Source organism: Rhea americana, unplaced genomic scaffold, assembly GCF_003343005.1.
Source record: "Rhea americana isolate MKP2758 unplaced genomic scaffold, rheAme1 scaffold_88, whole genome shotgun sequence".
NCBI classification, from domain to species: domain Eukaryota; kingdom Metazoa; phylum Chordata; class Aves; order Rheiformes; family Rheidae; genus Rhea; species Rhea americana.
In genome coordinates, this window is record NW_028187066.1 from 3,109,474 (window position 1) to 3,134,400 (window position 24,927).

Genomic DNA, 24,927 nt, shown 5'->3' on the forward strand with positions numbered 1-24,927 from the left:
CATACCCCATCTGCCATAGTGACACTCATAATCATCTGCTTGTCATGCCATGACCCCACTCTTCCCCTTCTCACATTTTTCTAGGACTAATCTAGTGAGAGGTGATCAGCCTCCTCAAGTCATCTGTCTTCTCCATGGTCTCTAGCAAAAATAGAGCCTAAGACAGAAATAGTTACTTTTACTGTGCAAGAGAAAGATCTGCTGAGAGTGGCAAAGCTTTTCTTCAACTCTGTCCTTCCTTCACACCTCTCTCTTCTAATGCCTTTCTTCTTCTTCAGGTTTATGTGATGTATGAAGCCACACCAACCACATCCTAAAATCTGCCTTACTCTACCTGGCTAATGTTTTTACTTAACTTGGTGGAGGCTTTTTGATTTCTTTGCATTTAAGATCAACTAGATGATTATCTAAGTCTCCCTTTCTCATGAACGGCTGACTGATGGTTATTTAAATACTAAACTTTGGGGGTGGGAGGATGCTTATTTATGTAATTCCCTTTCCTTGTATTTCAAAGATTATTTGATCTCAGCATATCCCTAATTTTGCAAAAGGAATATTAGTTACAGATTTTTTAAAAAATAATCTGATCAGAAAATGAAATTGGGATTGTGGGTCAATGGTTTCAAGAGAGAAAGTAGCAGTAAGGAGGAGAGGCAGGAAGAAAACCTCTGCAGTGTGTAAAAGGCAGAGGAACAACATTCAAGATGCCCTACAGTTGGGCAGGGTCATTAGCACTCATTCTGAGGAGTATTATTTATTCCTTATACTTTAATATCTGTAAAGGTCATCAGTAAAAAACATACACAGGGCTGATGTACAGTACTGATCTTGAAATTCTGTCCTACTAACCTCATACAACACTTGCACGCTGGCTTTCTTCGTGCTTCATTTAGCCGAGTAACCTTTCTTCATTTCAGAGCTTATGGGAAAATAAGAATCAATGCCAGCTAGCAAGCTCTGATAACGATGGCTGAAAAGCTAAAAATCATTGTCAGTGTTTCCAATTCTCTCTTAAGAGTTAGAATACAGAAAATATTAATAAGCTTAATGACACATGAGACTTTACCCAAAAATATATTTTGGAATGGAGTAAGCTGGCATTACACATTGCAAGCAATGTTCAGGGAGTGWGGGTGGTAGTTCCTTTAATAATAAAACAACTATTTAAGAATTAAATAGCATTCTTGTTCAATGGGTCAGTGGCAGTCTCAGAGGCCTGACTTAAGCCTATTAAAAATATGCATGCTCCCTACATTCCTTTATTTGCAGAGTATCTGTGTGTTTCAGGCAAGCTATAGAGGAAACAACAGTTGTTCTAACTATCCAGCTCTACAGTTGGAATTACAGCAGCACGAACAGTAAAAACCAAAACAACACAAAACAAACCTGTATTTCTTTCCTTACTGCAAGCATTAGCATGGCACCGCTACTGAACAGGCTCGAACTAAGCTGGACTTGCAACTGAAAGAAAACTGACAGTGTCCAAATAAAACGAGGTAATTGCCATTAAGAAAAAAAAATTTTACACCCCTATCTATAATCAGATTTTAAAAATGAGAAACAGGAATAATTTCAAGAGGATACCAGCAGGATGGGTGATAAGTGAAATCAGAGGGACTACTCAACCTCAGAATGGAAAATGGAGATATTCTCCAAACGAACACCTCTCTCATCTCCTGCCCCATATAAAAACAATTTCATACTTGTGTCAAAGTGGGACAATCTCTCCATTTTCCTCTTCTCATCTAACTAGTTAGAGACAATTCATTCATGTGTCTCTAACTCAGCCGAAGTTCTTCAAACCAAAAGCTCACGAACCATCTTTGCCACCTTTCATACCTTTCAATTTCAACCCCATTATCCTTCTCAGCTCAGAAATGTCTGTTACCAATGCTGAAAAACAGTGTCAGTGGGAGTATTCAGAATCCTCTCGTGGACTTTTTGCCTCAGACTCTTCTCTCATGTTCAGATTACAAAGCCTGCCTAGCCCCCTTAGGCTTAAAGGACTTTCCTCAATTCCTGGGACACTCTTTCCTTCTGCTAATACTCTTCCATACCCAGATACCTTTCATTTTGTASTAGGCATCTCCTCTGCTCAAAAGTTGCATTACGTCCCAATTTCTCCCAATCCACATCTTTCTCTTCACATACCCTGTTAATCTAAAACCCAGTATATCTATTGCTGAACTAACAACAGAGGGGGGACATAGTTTATGGAGTGTTTGTAGGAGATCCTGGATCTGCCTCTTCAAGGCTAGTCTGAACGATTTCCAAAGAAGCTCAGGCTCTTTCCTTTGCTCCCTGAAAAATGAACACTTCAGAGTAAATTCAAGTRGCACTTAAAAAACCACTGCAAACTCAAATCTCTACCCATGCGTATGGGTACATAGCAGTATGTGGCAGCAGAGAACTTGCAAATGTGTAAGTACAGCTTCACAGTTAGTTTGGTAACTTGTGCCTCAGATACCTTTTTAATGAGGAATGGCTCCCACAAACATCCCCAAAACACAATGTACTATTAGACTGATTCGAAATGTCTACAGAAGTCAGCAGCAATGGGATTCTGCTTGCATTTRATTACAGAAATGGATTCAGGAACACTGTAATTTTTGCAAACCATCCCCTGAATAATAAAGATTCTAGTGACAGCGCAAATAATATATAAACTCTTCTGCTGAAATAAGCATATATATATGTATAGCTATGTATATATAAACATATAAAACAGCTTCCCAATACTTATTCTTTTCTTACAAGAATTCTGATCTCTTCAAATCAGCCCAGTTCTTGTAAGATTCTGTACCTGACAGATCATAACAAATAGACCAAATAAGCAGTGGTAAAGGACAACACAATTTTCATCTCTGCCTGCAAACTAAGACACAGCTGGTGTGTCAAATTTTACATCTGCCAGTCTTGAAAGTATGCCTGTTAAGTACATACTGTTACAGATAATATAAAGTGCTGCAGTACCCATAAATCATGTCTATTTGCTGTACTGACCCTAAGTTTCCATTTAACAGAAATTATAATAATTAGAGAGGGACTGGATTCTCTTCAAAAGCCCAGAGAATACAATGCCCCTATAGCTGCCAGCACTGAACAAATGGGAATGAGCACCAAACACTCAAACTTTCAGTCCATGTTGAGCTGACAAAGTTCTCATCTGCCGAGGRCTCTACCAATATAACGACATATTGGATAACCCCTAAAAGCTTCAGAGCAAAGGTGTCTTTTCAAAAAAGCAACTGATTCAAGTGCAGCCACACGTGGATGCCGCTGAGCTGCTTGCTGTACCTGAGGTACATGATGAGACTTTGCTAAAGGTCCTCTGTAGTGAGCTGTATGGTCTCATAAGCTTAAGGTTACATATTATTTGCACAATTTACTGGTCTCTACATACAAGCTAAGCACAGTCTCTGTCTTGCCCTCCGCTATCAATAAAATCAACAGATTTGATTTGGTCAACAAGCAGGAGGTTTCAGACTTGTCTGAAACAGTCCTCAGCAGGTCTGATTAGGTGAGCATAAACCAGTAAAAAATAATAATTGGAGCGAGACTTCTTTATTGTTGTCTATAACAGAGAATATGAATTTCTGTTGCTACAAGTTAGTACCATCAGTATAATTTTCTTTCTAAAACATTGGTTTCTTTTCAAAAATCTGTGCTCTAATCTGTGCTCTAATCTGTGCAGCTTTCTTATAAATAACTGGTGCACTGGCACAATTGCTGTATAAAGTGATACCATGTAGAAGACTGCGGCATGGTATGATCTTGGTATTTGTGCACCTAGGGGCAGAGTGAGAGTTTTGCAGCTCTCTGAGGTTGCTAGAAAGGGTATTGAATACTTCACCATTGAATGCCAACCACTCCTAAAATGAGATTTTGGTAGGATACTAACAAGTCTACTAATTGCCCTCTCTATCTGCTTTTGTATTATTTAAGCAGCAGTTCAGAAGGAAAAAAAAAACAGATTTCAAAGAAGGGGAAACAGAGAAAGAGTAATTTAGAGTTCAAGTGAATTGCTCTCAAACTGAACACAGAAGTCATACTTCTTGGAATTTGTTCTGAACATAAGTTCTTTGATCCCACATTGGATGAATAACCCAGCACYGGTTGCCTTCTGTCTACATATTTCCAACTCTTCCCTTCCCTATTACAGCAGCCCTTGTTTCAAGTAATGCAAAAACAAGACCACTGGGAGTATTCACATATTTAAAGCAAAACAAGAAGCACTCAACCTCTGCTCTCTGCAGTGTCCATTTCCAGCAAAAACAATTCCTCTCTTTTTTCTTTTCCCCAAATCCAAAGCAAGTAATAAACTCCAGAAATCCATGCACCACATAACTGACAGCTTTCCAGCACCTAGATGCGTATTATTTCACCTGCTTCCTTTGTCATTACCCTCCCAGCTTGCTGCCATGTTAACCTTTGGCGAGGCTCCTTCACGGCTCTTCCTTTGCCATTGCACAAGCCATCTATTTCCTGCCAGACTAGCTCCTGCTGTGGGCTCTGGCGAACGCTCAGACCTCTCATGCCACTGTCTGGTCACTGTTTCTTTGTGAAGATGCTCCAGCGCTTGCAAGGTGTGTACACAGACTTGCATTTCAGTAGATACAAGTCAGGGAGAAAGAAGAAAGCCTTTTCCAGGCATGCTTTTTTTTCTTTTTCTTTTTCTTTTTCTTTTTCTTTTTCTTTTTCTTTTCTTTTCTTTTTTCTTTTCTTTTCTTTTCTTTTCTTTTCTTTTTTCTCTTCTCTTCTCTTTTTTCCTTTTCTTTTCTTTTTTCTTTCTTTTTCTTTTTCTTTTTTTTTTTTTTTTGACCAGTGAAAATCCACCCAAATTTCACTAAGCTACAAGCCTTTGAGAACTCAGAGGTCACTGTGCTCAGAAGGTGGCTATTCAGCTTATCACTGCTGAGCTGACCGAAACAGAAAGTCTGTACTTATCCAAACTGTTTGTGAAATCCCAAATGAGCTAGGACAGGATTAAAATAAAGGGAACACCACATATAAATCACTACAAGTTTACATGCTTATGAAAAACAAGGACAGAATAGCCTTTATTTATAAACAGAATGACTGCAAAAGAATAAGATTATGGTTGTTATGCAGGCATAGAGCTCTTCAAACTTGCCGAATCCCASAAAGAAGATTGCCTGGATTAATTTATTTTTACCTCCCTTCTTACAACACCATCTTTTAAGTTACATAATCACATATTCTTCTTTCCTCTAGAGTCCCATGGAGAAGGTAGACAATGTTTTATGAGCAGCAGCACTTTTCTCTGTGTTGTTCATGCTCATACCTCACTTATCAAACACTATTCTCATCCTTATCTCAGCATACAGTGGGAGGGACTATTGTATGGTGCGGCCTCTGAATATTCACTACAACACAAGTTTATTATGATTTTATCTTGTAACACCCTTTGGAGTGAAAGTGTGATGTTCTCCCACTGGATAGGTTAACAAATCAGTATCAACACAATAAAGGTCAAGAGCATTCATGAGCCCTGAGTGGCCAATCTGAGACACCTATGCTGAGATTTACTGCACCAAAATACAGCCATCTATCTACAAAATAGACCTGAAGTAGCTACACCCAAGCTAAAAGTCTAAAATCCCTCTACAATCATCAGAGAGAGGCTGGCACTTACAGACTGTGTTTCATCAGCCCTACTTCAGGCATCTACACCAGGATGAGATGAGCTATTCCTTAGAATATTACTCTCAGTTGACTATTTGATCACTTACTATGATGCAGAAGGTGACTGATGAAGGAAAAATGTATTCCATCATTCCAGTTAAAATCTGTATCATAAAGCATATGCTCCAAAGAATCTGAGTTAGGTTGCATGGACATCTTTAACTGTGGAATTTCCCATCTCAGAAGAGTTGAACTGAAGGAAACTTTGCAAAGTCAAGAAATAGCATTCCCAAGACACACAAAATCTTCTGAGCAAGTAATAACAAAAGGCTATCTATTCTGAGCACACTGAGCTGTATCTATTTTTTCAAAGACTTTAAAATATAGCTAGGCCTGGGTGGATTTTTCACTGGGACAAGCAAAAGAAACTTCCCTGGAGAGGGGCTTGCTTTCCCCCAACCACTACCTACCAAATAGCAAGTTTGTGTTCCAGTGCTTCAGAAGGGTACATCTTCACAAAGAAACAACTTTTTCACTTTCTCATCACAGGTAAAATAGCTTTCTCTAAACTTATTCTCGTAAATGACAGAACAATTCAGTTGAAAATGCTAAAAAATAATTCAGACTCAGGCAGTCAGCTGGGAGAAGGCTTAAGGTGGGATAGGACAAAGTCAAGCATAAACTGGTGAAGTTTTTATAGTTGCAAAAAAATGGATTTAACTGTGAGGCAGTTTACAGAGGTCTCTAAGAAGCCTGTGATCTCATTTCTCCTGCAATGGGTATCATAAAGAAGCACAGAAAGGACAGAACTTTTTTTTTTTCTTCTTTTCCTTTGCAGCTGTTTTCTGGTGTAAACATAGCTGCTGATACTTCTCCTAAGTTCCCTATCCCGCTACAGAACGGCAGAATGCACTGAATGGGACAGACCAGCAGCACTGATCCCTCCCATCAATTTATAACACCAAAAGCTACAGCCTGTTACACAAAAGCCGAAAAATAATGACATTCATGGTTCTTGTTAACCTAGCAGTTTCTCTAGCTGACTCTAGGCTGAAGACTTTTGCTGTGTTTCAGAAAAGAAAGATCTGAGTGAAGGGAGAAAAAAATAAAACAGCGAAATAAAATCAATGGGTTTGGCATGTTCTCTATACATTAGCAGAAAGGAGAGAACCGTGTAGTAACTGGATGTAATTCATACACCATAAACAGCACTGTTTTTAAGTGATGTGTATCAGAGTTAGGTCTTCATAATATAGGTCTTACCTATACTTCAGAGCTGAGTTGGTTGTAGAATCCCTGAAGCAGATAGGCTTACACTGGCAACAAAACACTTTTAGTGGTGCAACCAGTGCTTAGCCTCAAAGACTGTTACACTGGCAGGAGCCATTTTTGCTGGTATAAACTGGGTCTCCATTTGGTGAGAACAAATTGGAGGGGGCACAGAGGTACAGCTGTTTATTTCTCTAAGATTTTCTAGGAAAGATGATCTTCTAATGTAGGGATGAGTTAGATTTTTCTCTTTTGAGTCCTATTTTAAATCCCAGATGAAATCWGTGAGTCTTTCTCCTGAGACAAGCAGGCTCGGATCAGGTGTTGGCTAATTTCACGAAAGGGGACAGATGGCTGACCTAAAGATCAATAGATCCTGTTCTCATCTAAAATGCTTCTGAGAATAGAGGACTGCTCTGCAGTAGCGAGGGATTTCATGCAGTTTCATAGGTATGCAAAAACTACTACATTCAGTAGAGAGAATCACTTAGCAGAGTGTATTCAACAATCAAGATAAAACACTTAGCTAAAAATGCAATTTCCAGGCCATTTAATACTCAAAGTAGGCACACCTTTTAATACAAATAAATGTGAATATGAATAGCTAGTTATTATGTTACTGGCGGCCTTCCTGAGCCAAAGAAATGGCAGGAGAGATTGCAGAGATAGTTTCTTTTACATTTTCTTTGCAGCTACAGGGAATGTTCGTGCTAGACACATTTAATTGTGTCTCTCAGTGTCTCTGCAGTCTGGGTTATTATTTCAAGGCTGTTTGGGGCCTTCAGATATCAATTAAGAACTCAGGCAAGATGATCTGAATCAGCAATAGCTTTTGGATATAAAATAAAGGATAAAGAAAAAAGTAACTAGAAGTTTTTAAAGTGTGCAGGGACTTTCTATGACACACAAAACAATTCCCAAAGCTCTGCCTTAAATTGTACATACACTATCTTTTCATGCTTATTATCTCTGGATTATCTGTCAGAAGGAGAACAAAGAAACCAACCCTGTAATTCAGAGGTAATAYGGGTTATATAAGCTTGTGTGCCGTACAAGAGGAAACTTGGCCTGGAAACCATTTTTTCCTCATTAGCATCTCCACCTCTGTCCCGCCATAGCCTGTCTCCTTTTCCCTCAAGTCTCATTGCCTGATGCCAACTTCTTCCATCAGCAAAGCCCTACTCTGCTTCTAATCTCGTACAGGTAACCTGGATGTCTGGGTCATCACATAACCCATTTTCAAGAAGCTCTTTCACAGCGGTGTGGATTCTGCATGTGATGTGGATTCATGCAATTTTATCAGTCAGGAAAGAAAGGTCTGGAGGCACCAAAGAGGGAGRAAAAAGCCTCAGCTTGCCACAGCGCTACCCACTGCAACCTTAGGAAGCTGTCCTGTCCTCTGTTTGYTGCTCATCTCTTCAGCAAGGGTCAGCACTCTGCTTCTGGCTGCAGTGAGCCATGACTTTACTCTGCTAGTGTCAGAATCACAGTTAAAGATGATACTTGAGAATGGTCCAGAAAAACACTCCTCATAAACTCCCTTCCAATCCCAGGAAGAGAATGAAGCTTGTAGTCAGGCGCTTGCCTTTGGTTTATTTTGAAAGCATGTTCAATTATCACAGAAACGTTGTCTTGTTAGGGTCCTCCAGCGTCTACACAGTAACAGCTACATGAAAAATTAATAACAGCTGTCAGAATATGCTGTGCGATTTCCCTACAAATGAGAAGCACAAGACTCACAGAGGCTCAAATACCAATAGTCTGAGTCACCAATGAACGGATTAGAAGAAGAAAAAAATAACGCTCTTTGGCTGAACATAGACTAATATGTAGTATCAACACTATTTCCTCAGACCACTCTGATAGAGTTCATAGGCTATTTTTTTTTAATTACTATAGGCAAGTATGGTTTGAATAGGAAATGCACAGAGATCATAACACTTCACTTATCATGTATCTGAATAACAGCCTCAGAAGTGCAATTCCACGTAATAAAATCACATTGTAAGAAATGTGATTGGGAGAATTATAGGAATGCAGTCAGAGTATGTAGAGATGCAGTGAGGAAGGCTAAAGCCCAGCTGGAATTGAGTCTGGCAAGGGATGTCAAGGACAACAGGAAGGGCTTCTTCAAATACATCAGCAGCAAGAGGAGGACTAGGGAAARTGTGGGCCCACTGCTGAATGGGGCRGGGGCCCTRGTGACAAGGGATACAGGGAAGGCAGAATTAYTGAATGCCGCCTTTGCTTCAGTCTTCACTGCAAAGGGCAGCCCGCAGGAATCCTGCAGGCTGGACGTGAGGGAGAAAGTCCAGAGAAGGGAAGACTTTTCTTTGGTTGAGAAGGACAGGATTAGAGACCTTCTGGGCAGGCCAGACATCCACAAAGCCATGGGCCCGGATGGGATGCCCCCACCGGTACTGAGGGAGCTGGCGRATGTTGTTGCCAGGCCACTCTCCATCATCTTTGAAAGGTCCTGGAGAACTGGAGAGGTGTCTGAGGTCTGGAAGAAAGCCAGTGTCACTCCAGTCTTCAAGAAGGGCAAGAAGGAGGACCCAGGMAACTATAGGCCAGTCAGCCTCACCTCCATCCCTAAAAAGGTAAGGTGATGGAACAGCTCGTTCTGAGTGTCATCTCCAGACATATGGAGGAAAAGAAGGTGATCAGGAGTAGCCAGCATGGATTCACCAAGGGGAAATCATGCTTAACCATTCCGATAGCCTTCAAGGATGGAATGACTGGCTGGGTAGATGAGGGGAGAGCAGTGGACGTGGTGTACCTTGACTTCAGCAAGGCTTTTGACACTGTCTCCCATAACAWCCTCCTAGAGAGGCTCAGGAAGCGTGGGTTAGACAAGTGGACAGTGAGGTGGATTGAGAACTGGCTGAAAGGCAGAGCTCAGAAGGTCGTCATCAGTGGCATGGAGTCTAGCTGGAGACCTGTGGCTAGTGGTATCCCCCAGGGCACAGTACTGGGTCCCATCCTGTTCAACTTCTTCATCAATGACCTGGATGAGGGGACAGAGTGCCTCCTCAGCAAGTTTGTGGATGATCCCAAGCTGGGAGGAGTGGCTGATAAACCTGAGGGCTGTGCTGCCTTTCAGAGAGACCTGGACAGGCTGAACAGAGTTGGGCAGAGAGGAACCTCCTGAGGTTCAACAAGGGCAAGTGCAGRGTYCTGCACCTRGGGAGAAATAACCTTAGGCACCAGTCCAAGGTGGTGGCTGACCTTGTGGAGAGCAGCTCTGCAGAGAAGGATCTGGGAGTGCTGGTGGGTGACAAGTTGACCAGGAGCCAGCAATGTGCCCTTGTGGCCAGGAAGGCCAATGGTCTCCTGAGGTGCTTTAGGAAGACTGTTGCCAGCTGCTCAAGGGAGGTGATCCTGCCCTTCTACTCAGCCCTGGGGAGGCCTCATCTCTAGTACTGTGTCCAGTTCTGGGCTCCCCAGTACAAGAGAGACCTGGAGCTACTGGAGAGAGTCCAGCGCAGGGCTACAAAGATGATCAGAGGACTGGAGCATCTGCCCTAAGAGGAAACGCTGCAAGAGGTGGACCTCTTCAGCCTGGGGAAGAGAAGCCTGAGGGGGGATCTTATCAATGTGTACAAGTACCTGAAAGGAGGGTGTCAAGGGGACGGGGACAAACTCTTTTCARTTGTCCCATGTGACAGGACAAGAGGMAATGGGCAGAAAGTGAAGCACAGGAAGTTCCGCCTGACCGTGAGGGGGAATTTCTTCCCTGTGAGAGTGATGGAGCACTGGCACAGGTTGCCCAGAGAGGTTGTGGAGTCTCCTTCTCTGGAGATATTCAAGGCCTGCCTGGATGCAACCCTGTCTACCATGCTGTAGGTGACCCTGCTGAGCAGGGAGGTTGGACTAGATGATCTCCAGAGGTCCCTTCCAACCTTACTGATTCTATGATTCTATGAAATGGCACCGGTACAATTATCTTTGAGTAMCTATGCTGTTTTCAACATATACTTGTGCAGCTTAGATGTTTATTTTTTTTTTTTTGCTACCTACATTTCCAGTTCACAAAAACCCTTGTAATCTGAGAGACAAGCCTTAGTTCTGCCTCCTCTGGACAGTACACATCTCCCACACGCTAAATACTAGACGAAACCATCTCACAGGATCTGCTTCAGATCTTACTCGTGGTAGTTTTACATCAAGATGCCATTAATTGAGACAACTCAAATTCTGGCAAAATAATGAATAAATGAAATTGTCCTACTCTGTCCAAATTTAACCTCATAGTTTATGCCTAGTAAAGTCATTCCAGGAAATGAACAAAATGATTCTTAGGTTTTCTCCCCTTGGCCTAATCCATCCTGCACAGTCTGCATTTTGTGTCACACTGATGAAGAAAAGCCAAGAGGATAGGTAAGTTCAGTTTTGGATTTTCTAACACACCTCCTTCAGAAAAAGTCTTGGGAAACATTTAGTGTTTTCTTCTCCTTGGAGCGCAGAAAGGAATAGAACTTTGCGGCTGCTATTTCCTCACAGATGGGCTCTTTTAGATGCAGCTTCTGGGGTTATAGTCTAAGCCGTTTTTAATACAAAAAAAACCCAAATCTTTCTCTTATTCCTTAGTCTCCTGGCCAACTGCAAGGCCACTAAGCCAAATCCAAGGCTGATATTTTAAATTCGAATGAACTGGATTATCATCCTATCTGTAAAACTTTAACACTTGCACCCTAAATTTTTCAAGCACCTGGCCATTTTTTTTTCCAGACCAGCAGCACAAATTTTCCTCATTAGTTTGCTTTTGACTAGCACCCTAACTAACAGATGTGCCAACTTAATGAAAGACCTCTTGTCTAATTTCCAGCTGACCACAGGTATGTGCACACAGCAGAGACGGTAATTCTCTTTCACGTTGTACTTCATGGCACATCTGGATAGTCTTTGTGCAAGGTATAAAGATTTGATCAATCCTTTTTCCATATTTTTCAAAATACAGAGGAAAAAGCTCTTCTTTAAAACAAACAAGCAAGATACCTCCTTTTCAAAAAAATATTACTGAAGGGTTATTGGCTCCTTCCCTTCACTTGCTTGGAGGGTGGATGACAGAGAGAACCAGTTATGACAGCCTTCCTCTCCTGTCCCTGTTTGCTTTGAGAAAGAGAGTACCATAATTTTTGTAGGTGGAAGCTGCGTCCATTTGAACATCCAAAAACTTGAATTAACATATAAAAACTTCAGATCACATACCCTGTGAGAACACAGGAAGATGGGCTAGCAATGTACCTTAATGTATGCCCATCACGTAATACAGTAGATATTTCAGATGGTTATTTTTTAATTGTACACTACTTAGACTAACTAAATAGAAGCATAGGTTCCACTTTCTTGAAAAGTATTCAAAGGTGAATTTGTCTATCACTTCCAATACCATTAAGAACAGAATATTTTTATATAAGAAGTAGCACTTGGAAGAGAGTTAATCCTCCTTTTTTTCTAGTTATTTCTGACAATGAAATTGTATTGTTATTTTTCAGTTATAGGAACATTTCATTTCATCTTTACATTTTTTTCTCCCATACAAGGCAATGTTTATTAAGCTGCTTTTAATGATGCCACGGTTTCAAAAGCACTAGAGAGAAATGTTAATTGGACCTGTTAGAGTCATTTATAACTTTTATGGTACTGCTAAACTCACTTTATTTCTCTTTAGGGATAATCAAGAAGTTTGTAAAGAAAGAAATATCTATAAGATCTATGCAATACTTGTAAAATGCGATGACTCCTTGCTCCATTTCTATAATCATCTGATAGCAACACGGCTACCAAATTAGTACAACAAATCATAACCAGGCAGACAAAAGAAAGTCAAAAAATACTACAAGGCAAATATCATGCCTGGGAATCATAGATTTGCTTAACATTCCAGATGTCTGACTTTTCCTATTAAAATATCTTGATCTTAATTGCCTACACTTGGCCACACTTTAAATATTTGGTGTGAACTTTTTTATGATGATTACCTCTCTCCGGCTGTATTTTTTTTCTTCTCTTAGTTATTTTAGTTGAAATAGGTCAGGTGTGTCCCCTAACATCATTAGGGGAAATCATCTTGTTTTGTCTCCACATAAAAAATTCTGTAGGCTTTATACTGAAAAGCTCTTATGTTCTGCCAGAGCTTGAAATTATACATGATATTTTGTGGAACCAAGATTGTGCTTTTGGTTGGACAAGTTTTTATTGGAAGGGCTGAAGGCATATCTAGGAGACAAATCCAGGGGAAATATCTACATCTGGAACTATAACAAGCTTTTCTGTAAGTCTTATTACAAAAACGTTGAAAAGGGATTCTGGGAATGAATGGGTAAAAAAAATGAAAACGGGAGATGGAAGAAGGGACTATGAACCAGTAGATATCCCAATTCATTTTTAAAGTGTATCATCATCCGCTGATAGAACTGGCACAAAGACTCAACAGAAGAGCCAGGATAAGGGGAGAACAGGATTCTTGGGCAAGAAGGGAAGGAACTCRGAGAAAAAAGGCGAGCAGGTGACAGGTTTGAAAACAAGCTGGAGTATAAGAAAATTGGGAATGGTTTGCTGAAGGACAGAGACAATGAGAAAGGTTGAAAGAGGACAGGCATGAAAACTGGACAGCAGCAGCGGGAAAAAGAGAAATGTGGTAGAAAATTACCTAAGCCTTTTTTGGCAAATGACAGAAGAAAAGAATGGGCTGGAAGGGGAGAGAATAGCGCACTGGGAATTTAGGACTTTCTAAAAAAGAAGACTCAAACTAGGTCGGTAAGGAAAAGGAGGCTGAAGCAGCTATTGGAAAAAAGACAGTAATGGAACTAGGAATCAGGATAGGAAAAAAGGAATGGAGGAAAAGGTGTCATTTTTCCATGAGAAGAACAGAAAAGGGCAGAAAGCAACACAGAATCCTGAACCTTCACACTTCTACACTGTCAGCAAACATCTTTGAAATCCACTGGACAAATGTGCTCTCAAGTGTTTTCTGCCTGGTTCCTAGAGAGGACTACRTACTGTGCTGGTCTCACAACGCAGYTTACAGACAGCTGACTGGGGGGCTTAATGGCTCCTGCTCTTTTGAGGAGCTATTTGGGTATGGACATGATGCCACTATGTAATATTTTCCCTCCCCCTACTCTTTTCCCAAAGAGAAACCTAGGTAATGGTACCTAAAAATACGTCAATATTTTTGAGGCTGTAAGCTCACACAAATGTTTGGGAACAATAAAATGACTGTTGCTTGTGCAATACAGTGATACAGTTCACTACATGGTTACACATGTTTTTTTACACAGCCCCATTCCACACCTTTCAGTACTCAAAAGTACTCATGGCAAAACAAGTGTCCTACCCATAACACAGACATAACAAGTTTTGTAGGAACTAGGAGGAAACAAGCTGAGTGGGAGTTTTGGAGCAGGTTAACAGGGAATTGCAAGAAAGGAAAGAAGGTTGTGTAGCATGGAGAAGACAACTGAGTGCTACTCTGAAGCACTAAATTCTCTTTCTCTCTGTGACAATTCCTGTAAAGGCTGAACAAGACATTTAAGCTGAATTGGTTACTAAATCGCAACCATTTTAGTGTTTCTACTCAGCTTGATAACATGGGACCTGATCTGCAGAACTACTGGTCAGTTACAAGTGAAACCAGGGGGAGCATCTCTTGATCACAAAGTACAGACAAATCAGGAACTGGCTTTTGAATGCACCAGCCCAAAATACTGGCTTTTCTTTTAAATCATAATGTCTGTTTACCTCAGGGTTCCACGCTATCCTTTCATGTCAGAAAGGTGTTATAAAGGCATTACCTCCCTTTTAAAGTATGCAAATGGAGTAGAATAAAGCAGAAAAGCACGTAAAAACTGATGCCTCACTGAYAGGTATCAATCCACTTACAGGCAAAGGCAAGACTCAGTGAAGTCAGTATAAACTGTATTTAGTGGCAGCATGAGAAATGAAGAGTTAAATGGATTAACTCAGTTGCCAGTGTAAAAAGGCAGTCCTGAAAACCAGAAAACTAGATAGCAAAAATGAAATCACAAGTTCTAGACACTCCTGGGGGGGAAAGCCTCTTTTGATGCCAAGGACAAGTCATATCCTAAACCATGTATCTTTCTCTACATGAAACCRTATAAAGCTAGCACAGTATAAGAGAAGCTACGTGTTGTACGTATCCATGTCTGATCGTCAGTTCCTATGACTGTCCCTGCTGCAGACATCTGGGCAGCGATGGCAGAAAGCATAAAGACTACGTTTGATAAGCAAGTAACTTGTACAGTAAGATCAGAGACTAACACGTCATAGAGATGTAGCTCGCAYAGGGTGAATGTGAATCGTGCATCAGGACGATGAAAAGGAAAGATGAAAAATCCAATGTGGTTTTCCTAGCAATAGGTCTGTTGGTGGAGGTTGCTGCAACTGTCAGAGGTACGCCATCTGTCTTGAGAAAGATAAATTTGGAGTGACTYTGAGACACTGAGGTTTACTTCTTGAGATCTACATATTGCCTAAAACACTCAAACTGGCATGATTAGGGCCTCAGGAAAAAAACACCAGGAAATTACTAACTTTGCATTCAGACAAGGATCTGAACAGTGCGTTCCATAGCCTGTGGTCACACACTGATTGACGATAAGAAAATACATAATGAATTGCTGCATGAAGCAGTTACTATGCCCCCTGTGCACTAAATGATGGGTCTAGTAGAAAGAAAATCATACGATCGTGACTGTATCACAATTTGCAAGTGCACCTTGCTGGACAGAGACTGAGCAGACAGACTGACATTCCCTAACTGGCATACTGAACTCCTTAACTTTAATAACTGCCTTCTAGTATAATTTGTGTACATCTTTGTGCAGCAGTATTTAAAGCAGAGTAATACTTCAGCTAATACAGCTATTACCTATGACTTTTGCTTTCCACACAAATTTGATTCGGTCTGTCTCTGAAGCACCATAAAAGAGGAAATGTTCTTTAAAGGTTTAAGTAACTAATTCATATTTAGAATTTCAAGGGATCTAGGTCTATTACTCTGTGACAGTCAAGAGACTTGCAAGTCTCAATCAAATGCTGGAGTACACTGCCTACCCTTTCTGTCAAAGGCTTGTAACAGACCAAAGAAATGTTAATTTTAAGTTTATAAAAACTGAAAGAAAAAGGTAGCATGAAGTCCTACAGGCTTCCTGACTTTCAGCTTCTAAGGTCTTGCAATATTTATAAGATTTATAAGGATCTTGAGTTTGTCCTTGAAGTCTCTGGAGTTCTTCTTCCTTGATCTCGTAAAACTCAGTGGCTTTTAAAGGTCTCCACTTCTCTGTATACTCTTGCTTTATATTGCTTTATGAAACTTAAGAGGCAGCCCATGTGGTTCTTTCTCTCCTATTTCTTGTTTGCTCAAATTATTTAAAATGTACATTGGATCACAATACTACCTGATACCTGAAAGTATGCGAGCTTTCTTTCTTTGGTGCTCTTTTCGTCGGGTAGAAAGAGTGAGGCGCATTTCTGTAAATGCATTCTCATAAAATTGTTACTGTCTTTCAAGTTTTTTTGGATGGGTGACCTACAAGAGGCAAAGAGCTGGACAGTGTTTGTCAAAGTCCTGTCAGATTTACCAGCAAATAATTGCATGAATGGTTCCCAGTCTATAAAGCTGCATTGATGATAAAAGTGAAGTATAACAAATTTAGGGTGCTCCTGTAGCTAAAGTTGAGTGGTTCTACGTCAGAGTGACTTTGGTGTCTTGGAACTGAAAAGCAAGCTGACAATCTTTGCTTTACAGAGAATAATTACAGAGTACCACATTCTGGTAAAATTATTTCAGACCTAATAAATTGTTAAAGATACAATTGTTAAATAAACTAGAGAAATGTGTAATTAGAATGAGGAATATGTTCCTTCATTCTGGAGGTCTACAGGTCCCTGCAGCTTTTGCTACGAGACACCCAGTGAAGAGATGAGAGGCAAAGATTTTTTGTTCTCTCTCAAGTACAATAAGCCAGAAAATACTTCTGTATTTATATACAGACCACCAGTGGGAGCTTCTGGAAAACCTGAAGGGAAACTGTATCTTCTCTGGATCCAAATAAATGTAGTGATAAACTTTCGTTCCTCCTTTTAGATAGGGCAGTACAAATCTCTGTTTAAAACTTATTAGCACCTCATTTCACATTCTTAAGTCATTCTCATACGATTTTTCATCTGTACCTTAAAGATAATTTCTCACTGGAAAGCCTCAATTCCTTAGGGAAATGCGATACAGTGCTAATGTGCCCTGTGAAATAAGGCATTATAAAATTCATTTGGCTAACTACAGTGTAAGATGTCTAAGCCTGAACAACGCTAGCAGTGACTTCAGTCTAACATGGTGATCTTCTGTTTAGAAGTAGTCTTTCTACCAGAAAACAAGTCTTCTTGTAAAAGATTTAGAGATTTCAGAGAAAGAAGATTCATTGTACACATCTTTGGGGAAATGTCCTGTGTCTGTTATCTTAAAAGTCAATTGACTTGCCTCATACTTCTCCATTTTCCCAAAGAGACTTTAAAATCAGCACTGATGGGACAGCGTGCTCAATCCCCCAGTCCATAACTTCATGTATGCTCAGGATGCCAAACCTACACCCTTCAGGCTGTGAGCAGCTTATCAGGATACTTCATCCACCCCATTACTTGCTCCAAAAAGTGAAAACCTCTTCTTCCCAAACTAAATTTATAGCTTACAAATTAATATGTGCAGGTTGGTTGCCACAGGAAAAACCCAGGCTGCAAAATTACTCTGGTGGTGGCAGCAATTGACTGCCAACCACCATCCTGTCCATATTCCTTCCCCTGCACAGTGGGAGGGGTGGAGGCATATTCCCAGGCCCCAGAAAGGGCTGCAATATGTAGCTCTTTCCTGCTGCTGCATGGAAATAAGAAATCCATGGTACAACAGTGCTTGGACTGTGGCAGTTGTAAGGATTACAAAGAAAAGTGATAAAGCCCACAAAGTTTTTGTTACTTCCACAGAGCTGTGTTTAGGGCAAGTCATCACACTCATCTCCTCTGCAGCCACCAAAATGCAGCATTATTAATGCCTCACAAAATTAAAAAATACAGGTAGTCTCCTCTAAAATYACTCAGGAGTATAAGCACCATCAAACTACATTATAATATAAAATACATTCTGTATATTATAATAATTATAACTACGAATTGCTTTATGACTGGAGGGGGTGTTTTGGAAAGAGAAAAACATGGAAAACTGCTACCTTCACAGCTTAAAATAGAACTAGCTATAAAAGATTTTTTCAGAAATTCTGTTTTCCTATTTTTCTTCAGTAATTATCTTGATATTGCCAAACTCTTATTATTTCAAAGTCTCTTTGAAACTATATAGCAGTACACTGCAAACACCCAGTTAGAAACAGTTCCAGCAGAAAAAAAAACAAAAAAACAAAAAAACAAAAAAAAACACACAAGCTAACAACATCACTTCCAAGAGGCTGAATTGGCTGGTTCACTTCTTAGGACCCATACTGAGCTGATACTTCAGTATGTTTTTAAGCAAGTGCAAATGTAACTCCAGAGAGTTTAATGGGACTGGTCCCATATCTTACATTACATAGACACTTAAGTACCCTGTGCAGAACCTGTTAATGTTTTTTTTACCTTAGTTTATCTGTGTTCCAGAACCAATAAAATTTGCAAGTTTCCCAAGCGACCTCTTGAAATTTCAGGTGAAAGAACAAAACTTGGAGAAATACAGCACCTTTGAAATGGCTTATGCTAACAAGGGTATAAATAGTCAGTTATAYGCTATAGGACTGTGGAAATTCTAGCTGAAAAAATAGCTCAGGATTATTTTCTTCATTTAGTATAAACTTTTCAAATTAATTCCCAATTTCATGCTACCAGAATATATTTTATAATTCTTTCCAGTTCTGGTTACGTGAAATGCTACTTTATAGGATATAACCATCTGCTAGGAGAAGGCAAGATATTAAAGCAAGTAATGGTACAACTATATCTCTAGGAGTAAGATATTCTACTGAAAGTTTATACCAGTAGGATCCTTTAAAAACAACCCAACTTTTATATAATTTCCATATTGTTGCCTTACTCTCAAAAGGCTAAACTTCTGAAGTAGTTTYAGGTATCAGTAGTGATAAAGCACCTTATCCCATAGCAGTTCCTACTCTTTCAGCCTATTTTCATCAACTCTGAGGTAACATTAAAAATAGCTTGTCTTGTGAGTAACAGGGTAACATTTCTGTATTTCTTAAATTTCTCTTCATGGCTCATAGACTTCCTTCTGTATTATTCACAACTTTAACTTCACTGCTCTTGACCAGAGGTAAACCAAGATCCAAATCAGCACCATTTTCCTGGCCCAGGAACCAAGTGATTTTCAACCTTTGGGCCACGGTCTACTCATAACAGAATTGCAAAAAGCAGAGCAACCATCACCAGAAAACTTTGTAGGGTATACAAGTTGGAAAAAGCTGAAAAATAATAGGGGTTAGATAAAAATCTAACAAAATCATAATATATTAGAAAGAAAACGCACTGCATTCCTCCTTCCGGTTCTTCTCACTGGCACTGCAGAATCACCATCCCACACATTTCCCAGTGTTAGATTCCATTTCCCTGCTTTCCTTGCAATTACACAAGTCTTAGGTTTTTCCACTTCCTTAGTCTGAGGCTTCCATAGGATAATGGGTTCAGTGCCAGGAAGGCAAGAAAAACAAAGGCAGACCTGATACTGACAGCAAAAAGGGGATAGCAGAGTTTTTTTCAGAGAAAGGATGATATCAAGAGTCCAACCGGAAGGCACTGCCTATATTGTTGCAAGTCTATGGGACTTACATTAAGTTCACACCGGACACCTTGGAAAAAATAGTTCCTGCCTTGAGCAACCTACAATTCAGAGCACCACAGAGTTTCTTACTTTGTCCTTTCTAAAAGATCCTCATTGGAATGAAGGGTGAGTCACTCCCTTGGGTATATAGGAGAACGGGGATGGGGGTTTTCTCCAAGATGACAGCCCATCTGGAAACTTCAGTTGTGTAAAGCTGGGGGTTCTTTCCAGTGAGATCTAGGCAAGTACATTCCYAACATTCCCAAAGTGGAATATAAAGAATCTGGTGTAAAGGTTGATGTTAGATAGGATTTGGCTATCCAACACCATCAAAAAGAAGAAATAAAAACACTTAAATTCTAGTCCTCCTCAAGTCACAGGACCATCTTCATTTCCATTTTCTACATGTGAGGCTCCTGCCCAGATGTTGAGTTGTTACCACATTTCTGGACATGGGCCTTACACGAACATCCAGCAGAACTGCCAGAAACAATGCAAACTCATCACTTATGCTTGCTAGCATAAGTAAACAAAGATGCATGTTACAGTAGGAAAAAAATCTATCTCCTGGAAAAGAAGAGAGAGGACTGTTGCAGAATGAAAAGGTTTCTGACATTCTTCTTCTAAATGTAAATCTTTTCCAAATATTTGAAGTTTGATAGTGCTATTTAGACAAATTTTTAAGAGGCTGCTTTCTTGCTAGGCTAGAAATCTGACTGGGAAGAATAAGAAGAGAAAGAGCTCCAAACAGAGAAGAAATGCATTAGTCAGACTGGTGAATATTCCTATTTCTTGCTGCCATGAATTTTCACTATCCTGCAAAAATAGAAAGACATCTTTTAAAAGCAAATGGAAACTCTGCTGTGATCTGCTCTGCTTGACTCTCCCAAAATCTTCCAATATCTTCAGTGAGTTCAACTAAAGTTTATATAAACTCTAAACTCATTTTTAAAGCCATGGTTTGTCACCTCTAAATTTCTTAATATCTTTTGTCCTCCCTACTCTTTTCCATGTGGCAGTTTTGTGATATTTCATAATGGCTTGACCACCTCGCAGCACTAGCATAAGGCACAAGGATTCTTCTTAGAGCAAGCAAACCTCTCTTTCATGTGAAACAGAAGTGCTTACACTTCATTAACCTTTACTGCAAACTAGTGACTGGAAAAGTTACTTTGGTAGAATCCACAGTATTGTTTCACGCTACAAACCATGAAATGCCAGGACACTAAATTACAGTAAAATACTGCTCACCTCTTTATGAACCTCAGAAGATTAATGATATGGTGCGGATGGGAATATTGGTGCTACTAGGAGCATAGCAGGTCACGATCAGTTCTAAAACAGTTTATCAGACGTGGGCAGCAACACCTCAACAGATGGTTCCCAGAACCAAAGCTCCACTTCTCAACATACCCATTACTGAGACGTCATATTCAACCAACAGAGTTGCCTCCTGTCCACATTGTTTGAGAATACTCATAGCTTCCGCATGTGTTGTTCCAAGGAGTCGGATCCCATCAACACTCAGCAGCCTGTCTCCGGGTTTGATTGTGCCCTCTCTGAAGGCAGATGAAAGAAATGGTCTTTATTAATGTAAGATAAAGTGATTTGGAGATAACACCATTTATGCCAAGTGACTCTTTCACACCCTCCCCACAGCCCATCCCTCTTAACATTTAATATGACACTGGGAATATTCAGAGAGCACAGTGGAAAGRAAATTGCTTTATTTGCAAAGTCAGTGATTGGAAAACAGCTTAACATAGCTAAATATTCAAGTTATGTTAAATCACAACTAGGTATAGCTTCTGCTACAACATATGCTTTGCTTCTGCCCTGTCAGACACCCACACCTCCTCTTTCACATATGCATACACACCTCCTCCCAGACTGAGATTTTCTTTAAAACAAATACAAGATACAAACAGATGGGTGAAGAAACAGACTGCTAATTATGAATAAGCACTTACTGGCTTTCTTCAAAATATCCCTTCCTTGGATAATAGTCTTTTTCCTTTCTTTCTATCTGAGAGCAATGTAGCTATAAACGCACACTGTCTCCTAGGCATGTTTCATAACACAATCAGAACAGAAAACAAAGTACTAAAATTGCCAGCTCAAACACCACGAAGAAAATTGAGGAGGGAAGGAGGATGGGGAAGAAGGGGAGGACAAAAGATAAAAGCTGTTTGGAACATTTGCTTTTCAATTAAGGCTGTCAAAGACAAAAATGCCTTAAGCTAGAGAAAATCAGCCTATTATAGTGAAACTGCTCTTTAAGTTTCTTTTAAGGGTACAAATGCCATTTTGAAACTATAATTCACATATATAAACAAATTGAACATTATTTATATAGATAGAAGAGGATAATATTTAAAAATACATTCATTGGTACAATCATAAATTCGTACTCAAGTTGCTGGGGGAAGTTACATGTGAACTCACAAGGAGATATGAACAAATGTCTCAAAATAACACAACACTATCACCCAAACACATGAAGCTATGCAGTGCAAGACAGAAAGATTTCGAGTATAAACAGTGTAAGTCAAAGCTACATTGCCTGCTTGAAGGGCACAAAAATTGTGCTCTGACCTATTATATAGATTGTTCTGTTTTTAATCATTTCGGGTTAATTTTTTGAAGTGCTTAATGGGCAGTTTTGAAGCAGGTAATTTAGTCTGTTAATTCATCCCACTTCATGATGTGCTGAGGATCTATGGTTGTCTATTACAACTATTATCAGCACAATTAAATGAAAGAATCATGAATTTCAAACAAATATGTTTGAACATATCTACTTCATTTCAGATCTGAACTACTATCCCAAATAATTCCCCTTTCTCCATTTTTCGTTCATTTGCATTACAGAGAAAGATGAATTGTACCTGTCAGCAGGCCCTCCAGGTCTAACACATGTTATTACAACAGGACGAGATTTATTTCTGTCATCATGTGCTCCACCTAGAAAAGTGAAAGAAAGCATACTTTCATTTTATGCTTTTTATGAAAGCATATTTCCAAGACGCAAGTCTGAAGCTTATAGACAGGCTGAAAAGACCAAAAAAGCACCAGACACTAGAATTAACTTCCATTGATTTATATTTGACATAATTTGACCTATTATGTAGTACAGATAATTCCTAACATAGTATTTCTACAGAGTAATATTTATAAAAGATGTATTCCTCTCTCAGAACATCTTATCTCCAAATCTGATCTCAATGTGAAAACTATCCAGCAATGTTTGTTGCACAGCAACAAAAAAAAAAGTATTTTGTCCATACTCAGAATAATCAGAGGCCAATAGAGAATTTATACATTAAATAAAACAGTACAGTTTTCCCTGAGGAACCTAGTACACCTCCTGTAATTCATCGCCTGGGTATATTATTTAACAGCTGCATGTTTTCTTCTGGTCTCTAAATCAGTGCTAATACTTTTGTTCTGCAATTCAGACTGTCAGCTTTATTAAACTATAAATCAAATTTCAGGATTTAATTTATCTAAATGCTACATATGAATATATTTTCTAAAAGCTATAACCCTACTGAATATCACAGGTTCCTGTTGACTTCAGTGGTAGCAGAATCTGGTGTTACATGAAATAAAGTTTGTTATGTTTTCTGCATAGTAGATTAATTACCGGTGTTCCATAAACAAAAATTAGAGCAATTCATAAAAGTAGTACACTAATGCACAGAACACATAAATCACATAGTTTTTTAAAAAACTGCAGGCCATAAATCTTGAAATATGATTTCTTAGTACCATAAAACTTATCATTTCAGTTGCTGATTTAGAAATAGAGACCCTTCAACATTTAATGATAACTCACCTCTTATTACAAATCCAAAAGTGTTTCCCTCTTTATGTAAAGTAACTTCCACTGTTCTAAAGATGACACCTGATCCTTGTACAGCTAGAAGATTTAAAAAAATGAATTATATTCTAATTATAGTTATTTTTCTAATTATATGCATAGATCTGCACCATTTCTAAACTAAACTAGATATTGTATTTCTGGTCAAATAATTGGCAAGACTCCACTACAGAACAGCCATATTAAAGATCTGTAATTAACTACAACTTATGTTCTTTTTGAGGAAATTTTGTGCCAGATATTTTGCAGATGTAGATAGTAGACTATCAATGTTTCCAAAAATGAGCTACAGAATACCACAGCTGAGAGACTGGAGYCCTACTGTTTAAATTTTTGCATAATTTTATTTTTCATATAGTTTCAGAAAAGTGCTAGAAAGTATGCAAAGGACAAATATACAATAAGAGAGAAAAATGACAAATTAAATTCTCAAAGATACCTGTGGAATTGGCTCTTCAGCCAAAAAAAAATTTATTTGTATTGCTTAAAGTCAAGACAGTTAAGATTTTTAGTGTGTGTGTATTTAATCTCAGATTGCTAGATTAAGATGAAAAACAGTATTTTGTATCTGCTATTAAGATCTTAAGGATCTGCTATTTTTTTCCTTTTTTAAAACACAATACACTTTCACATCAATGGTAAATTAGCTAAAACATCTTCAGCTTCTAGTGGAATAAGTCTTTGTAAGCACTACAGGAGTAGTGCATGGCTGGGTTATGAAGTGAGAAGCCTAATGCATAAAACAACACATTTGGGTGTGAGAAATCATTTTATTGTATATGAAAACATTGCTGTTAAGAAAACAGCAGTTAGTTTACCATTAGCTTTTACAGAAGAACCTTGGCAGAGTGTAATAGCTCACTTTTCCAAAGGGGAAAAGACACTGGGCAAAATCACACACACCAACACATTTCTAATCTTCCAGCAAGATACCGAAAACAGCACAACACATATAAGAAAACTTTATAAAACATACATTATGTGAGCAGCAGAACTAATGAAGACTTGTGCCTTTTAAAGCTCCTGCCTGCAATAACCACAGCTTCCCCAGTCCCTGTTACGATACTYGCCTGGGCAGTCATACGTTACACAGCTGGGGAGGCGCGTGCTGACCGCCCCATGCCTGGCCCCAAACACAACAGGTCCCAGCTCAGTTCAGGCTGCTTTTCCCTCTGCGCAGGTCCTGCTTGGGACTCTCTCTTCCACCCAATGTCACCTTSCACAAGGCATGCAAGAATGTAATTATTTTGAAGCCTTTTAATTCCCTATTAAACCTGGCTGACAATGACCTAAGGTT

General features: G+C 39.3%; 1 protein-coding gene across 3 annotated transcripts in view; it reads right to left on the minus strand.

Moving 5' to 3' along the window:
* The window catches only part of GRIP1 (glutamate receptor interacting protein 1), a 160,439-nt gene that overhangs the window by 57,228 nt on the left and 78,284 nt on the right, over nucleotides 1–24,927 (minus strand). For all 3 annotated transcript variants that reach the window (XM_085323818.1, XM_085323817.1, XM_085323816.1), the window contains exons 5-7: nucleotides 23,586–23,669; nucleotides 22,636–22,711; nucleotides 21,161–21,306 (exon numbers count right to left, since the gene is read on the minus strand). In XM_085323818.1, coding sequence (XP_085179944.1) covers nucleotides 21,161–21,306; nucleotides 22,636–22,711; nucleotides 23,586–23,669 — 306 coding nt within the window. The remainder of the gene's footprint in view (nucleotides 1–21,160; nucleotides 21,307–22,635; nucleotides 22,712–23,585; nucleotides 23,670–24,927) is intronic.